General features: G+C 42.6%; 1 protein-coding gene across 1 annotated transcript; it reads left to right on the top strand.

Moving 5' to 3' along the window:
* Positions 1-276: 276 nt before the first annotated feature.
* On the top strand, positions 277-2,297 carry LOC104075502 (fibroblast growth factor 4; the record flags this gene model as incomplete). Its single annotated transcript, XM_009576033.1, has 2 exons — positions 277-380; positions 2,121-2,297. Coding segments are annotated over 2 exons (281 nt in total), but the record flags the coding sequence as incomplete, so codon positions are not given.
* Positions 2,298-5,019: the final 2,722 nt, after the last annotated feature.

Here is a 5,019-nt window from a genome sequence, read left to right on the forward strand (position 1 = left end):
CACACTCTGGCTTATTTTAACCTCAGCTACACAGGAGGATGCTTGGGTGCAAAGTAAAAATAGATGCTTAGCTAAAAGAAGAGAGGTCCTCGCATGGGGCATGGGGCAGCACGTGGAGCATGAGGCTGGGGTTCTGCGGCCACCCACAGCAGTGCTGGGGCATGGGGATCCACACCACACTGGGGATGGGAGCCTGTGGGTGAGCACAGCACTGACACCACACACTCCTTCAGGGCACAGCCCTTTGTCCCCCTGATTCCTGTGTCTCCTCCGTAGGTCTGCTGGAAATCTCCCCCGTGGAAAGAGGAGTGGTGAGCATATTTGGTGTTAGAAGTGGACTCTTCGTGGCCATGAATAGCAAAGGCAAACTCTATGGATCTGTAAGTAGCCACCAATTGTGTGCCTTGGGGAGGGGACCATGGTCAGCGGGGGTGAGATGTGTGCATGGTGCTAGAAGCTGCCCAAGCCCCATCCTTGCCCCTTGTGGGTCAGGCAACACAGAGCAGCCCTTGCTGCCTTGCCACCAGACAGGTGTGCTGCCCACATATGCTCCTTACTGAGCTTTTGAAGTAAAACCCACCCTTTTGCATTACACTTCCTTGGTTCCCCCATAAAAACTATAGTCACCCAACCATGGCTACCTAGGTTGCCTACCACATAGACCAACAGAGCAGTCATTTGTGCGGCAAGACCTCAAGCTAGCCTCAGTCCGTATCTTTCTTGTATTTAAGTACAAACAGCCTTAAGCAGGTATGACAATCGCTCGCTCCATCTCTCAGAGTGCACTTGAACTTGTGATCAGCCAGGCCCCCCCAAATGATCCTTTATGATGAGATGAATCAGTGCCTGTCACATACCTATAGATCACTCTTTGTTAATGCTCTTGATTGGAGAGTCTGTTCCCATGACAGTTCAGCATCCTCAAGGTTTGGTCTTGTATTTGTAAGAAGGCAGATCTATTAGGAAACAATACAGATCTTTTTTTACATTGAATCTTTGCAAAAGATGGAGGCATCTTATAAAATGTACTTGGGGTGGACAATAACAGTGCATGTCTTTGCCCATGTTGAGCTGTCCTCCTGCTTTTGAGTCCACCTCTGTATAAGTTACTGTGATCAGCATCATTTCAAACCCATGTTCCTGGGTCTCCTTCCTTACCCATGGCTTTTCTATTTCATGTTTCTCAAGCATGCTTTGAAGAAACTTGGGCTGAGGAAGAGCCAAACTATGTCAAAGTTAACTAGGGCATTTTCCCATGAATGAAGACATGAAGAATCCAGAATTATTTTTCTGGGGCATCAGTCCTATCACAGGGGATTTTGACTTATATAAAAGCCAGGCAGAATCAGTCACCAAAGTGCAAGAGCTCCCTTTGCATAATTTCTCATGAAGACTGTTGCTTTGGTGTCCTGGATAAAGTAACTCCCAGTGCAGTGTTCAGCTTGGCAGACTGAGAGCTACCTTGAAAAACCCCAGGCTTTTGCCCAATAATAAGAGATGAGTTCATTTGTTACTCTCCAGATAACAACACACTGGTGACACCTGTCCCTCTTTGTACCTACTTGCAATTGAAATCTCTTCACTGGAAAGGTGCCTTTTCTCAGCTCTGATCCATTAACATAGGTGAACCTAAACCCTTCCTTCAGTTTTAAAACTAAAGACGCAGAAAATATCGTCCACTCCAAGTATCTTTAAAATGCCTCTTTCTCCTCAAGCGACAGGAGAAAGTGCTAGCATTTGGATTTTTCTGAAGCCTCTCGGGCAATTTATTGCTGGTAGGACAACCACTGAGCAATTAGATGAGCAGAACTGGGCTTGGACCTTACTCCACTGCAGCTCTGGTAGAATGTGCCCTCTCCCTCAAGAGTGCAGACATAGCTACGGGTGTCCTTCCCACCTTTAGGTGTACATGCCTGGCCTGGACACAGCATCCTTAATGATCCTCTGACTCCTGAGTCCTGTTTGAAGCTTCATTTGGGCAACCACTTCAAAAGATTACTAAGGGAGAGGGAGTCAGCTGCACATTTCCCCGCAGCGCACCTTCTACACCTGGTAGCAAGAATATTTCCACACCTGATGTTTAAAATTCCTTCCCTCTCATTCTTTCCTTTTCATTTCAGACCCATTTCAATGACGAGTGCAAATTCAAAGAGATTCTCCTGCCAAACAACTACAATGCTTACGAATCCAGGATTTACCCCGGGATGTACATAGCCCTGAGCAAAAATGGAAGAACAAAGAAAGGCAATAAAGTATCTCCCACAATGACAGTGACACATTTTCTTCCTAGAATCTGAGACATCTCCCTTCAGACCTACCTCAGCACAGGGGAAGACGCAGAACATGTTTGGGGAAAAGAAACATAGTGCACTTTTACTGGAGAGTTTTATGCAAGAGTAGGTGTAAGATATTTAAGTTAATTATTTAAATCTGTATATATTGCCACAAAATTTATTTATAGTTCTGATTTTTTTTTTTTAAATTTCTGAAAACAAAGCAAACCTCCAACCCAAGGTATTTCATTTCATGGTGCAACAGTAGAAGACTTCTGCTTTGTGGTTTATTTAATTTGTTTCTAAGTTATCACAGGTGTGCTGCTACTCCGTGTCCTAAAAGAGGTGAAATTCAATTCCTCTATTACAATGTTTTGCACTGTTTGTGTGTTGTACGGTGTCTGTCGTTGTACACGTGGTGGTTTGTTTGTTATGGTGGCTTTGTTCTCCTCTGCGTGTTTTCTAAACCCCCGTGACTCCCAAAGAAGCTCTTGGCCTCCGAGAAGGAGCGGTGGCGGAGGTGCCTGGGTGGGATGCCAGCGCGGAGCCACACACAATGCCTGACCTCCTTTGTGCGGCGTTGCTATTTAATTGGAACAGTATCGGTTTACCTCGGTACAGAAAGCGCGGTGCTGAAGAGCTACCCCACAAATCTGTTTTTAGATCTGCCAGTGCTGAACTTTGAACTTTCCTGCAGTCAGTCTTCTTAGAGCTGCCGGGCGGCAGAGGTGCTTAAACACCTATATAAACCTATAAACACCTATGGGGTTTTTTTTTTCCTATTTAGATAAACAGAAGCGTATGATCTTTTGTGGCCCTCAATGGAAGCTTATATTTGATATGATTGCTTGGTATTAGGCTAAAAAAAAATTGTGTCTGTCCCTCCCCCAATGAGCGCACTGTGAAACACGCTACCGTGAATGAATTATACTTTATTCAAATCAAATTCCCTTTCACATTTGGAGACTACATTCATTTTTCAAAGTTTGTGAAACTCTATAATACTCATAAGTTTTTAAAAGGCAAAAGCATTTGCTGGTTCATAGAAAACACAAGCTCCACAGAGAGAATTTAGATTGATTACAAGGAATTGAGGTTGTTTTGTACTATTTATTATTTCTGGTGCAGTATTTGGAAGGAGAAATATGCTGCTTTTTTCTGTCTCATTCCCTGACAAAGTTGATTAATTTCTACCTCACTAACCCTCAAAGCCAGTCTCCTAACAAAATCTGCATGGAAGGAAGGTACACGCTTTTCTGCTTGGTCTTACAGTTCTGGAGGAGAGCCTGGGGGAACAATCGTAATCCCAAATCTCTCTTTTTCCATATGTAGCCAAAAGTATTCAGGATAGAGTTGGTTGCATCCTATTTGAGCCTTGTCACGTTTGAGCTATCTTTACCCAGTGGTTTACTTTTAGTAAGGGTAATCATGGTGAAAATATTTGCGGACAGCTGTCAGGCTGCAGTACTATATCGTCATCAAGTAACCCTATATTTTTCTTTATATATGTTGCAAGTGTAACTCATGTCTCTAATGTGATAAAGGAAAAGACAGGTTTGATTATGGGGGAATCACTAAAAGGATCCATTTGTCCTTTTTTCTTTCTTGCTTTCTTTTCTTTAAAAGATACGTCATGTTTGGGACATCAATATGTTTAGTGGGAACCAGGACTAACCACAATGTTTGATGACTTTAGAGGATGTTTACAGATCATCTTCCAATCTAAACTAGTTATTTCTGACTACATGCAAATATGAATCCAGCTTTTTTTATTTTTCCTCTTTACATTCCTACACAAAAGCCTTTGTTTCTTTGTAATGGTATAGACTTGCCTGTATCCTCTACTTACCCTTGACCTTGAAGACAAAAATCTACTCACCAAAGTTCAGTAAGACCAGAGCAGACCAGGACCAGATCTTAAGCCAGCTGCTGTCAAAGCAAAAATAACAATTAATAAAAAGGAAGCCAAATCAAGAGAAAGCGCCTAGGAAATGTCACGCCTAAGGATTTAAATTTTTTTTTTCTGTAATTTGGGGGATTTCTGTACTTTCTGTGTTTTCTATATGTGAGTAATCATTGTGTAATTATCACCACTACCTCTGACAACTGATGATTTTGTTCCAGATTTCAGATAGCAAAATCAGATCACAAAGATTTTCTCTGGGAATGGTTCTTCTTTGTCACTTTTCACAATCCACAACCGACGGCCTCACACAAGATATGCTCAGAGGTAGTTGTTGTAACCTTGAAATGTTGTGATAAAACCTTGATAACAACGTTACATGGTATGAGCTTTCACCATTTACCAGAATCTGTCTGTAGTTTTATACAGGTGCTGTTCAAGACTGTGGTGTATGTGCTGTGCACATTTAAATGCATAATAAATGATAAACATTTACAACGTATGGCACCCTGGTATTGATTTTAACTCTTTAGAAGGGAAGGCATCCTGCAATGAAAGACAAAAAAAATGCTATTTCACTTTCCCAAAGACCAGGGCGTCTTTGCACCTAAGCCAGATGCTTCACGAATGACAGCCTGGATTTCTTACTCAGCTAAAGTTCACCCTGCCAAAGTTGGAAATTGTCCAGGAAAGCCCGGCTTCATGAGCTGGGTAACAGATACGCACACTTGCCTCTGCCACGCGCTGGTGTTCATACTTCTATTATCTGTGTGGTTATTAACAACCGCAGCTTTTCGTGCAGCATCTAATATTAACGATCAGAGACACAAACCACTTCTGGCA

The sequence above is a fragment of the Fulmarus glacialis genome, unplaced genomic scaffold, assembly GCF_000690835.1.
Source record: "Fulmarus glacialis isolate BGI_N327 unplaced genomic scaffold, ASM69083v1 scaffold6704, whole genome shotgun sequence".
Taxonomy (NCBI): domain Eukaryota; kingdom Metazoa; phylum Chordata; class Aves; order Procellariiformes; family Procellariidae; genus Fulmarus; species Fulmarus glacialis.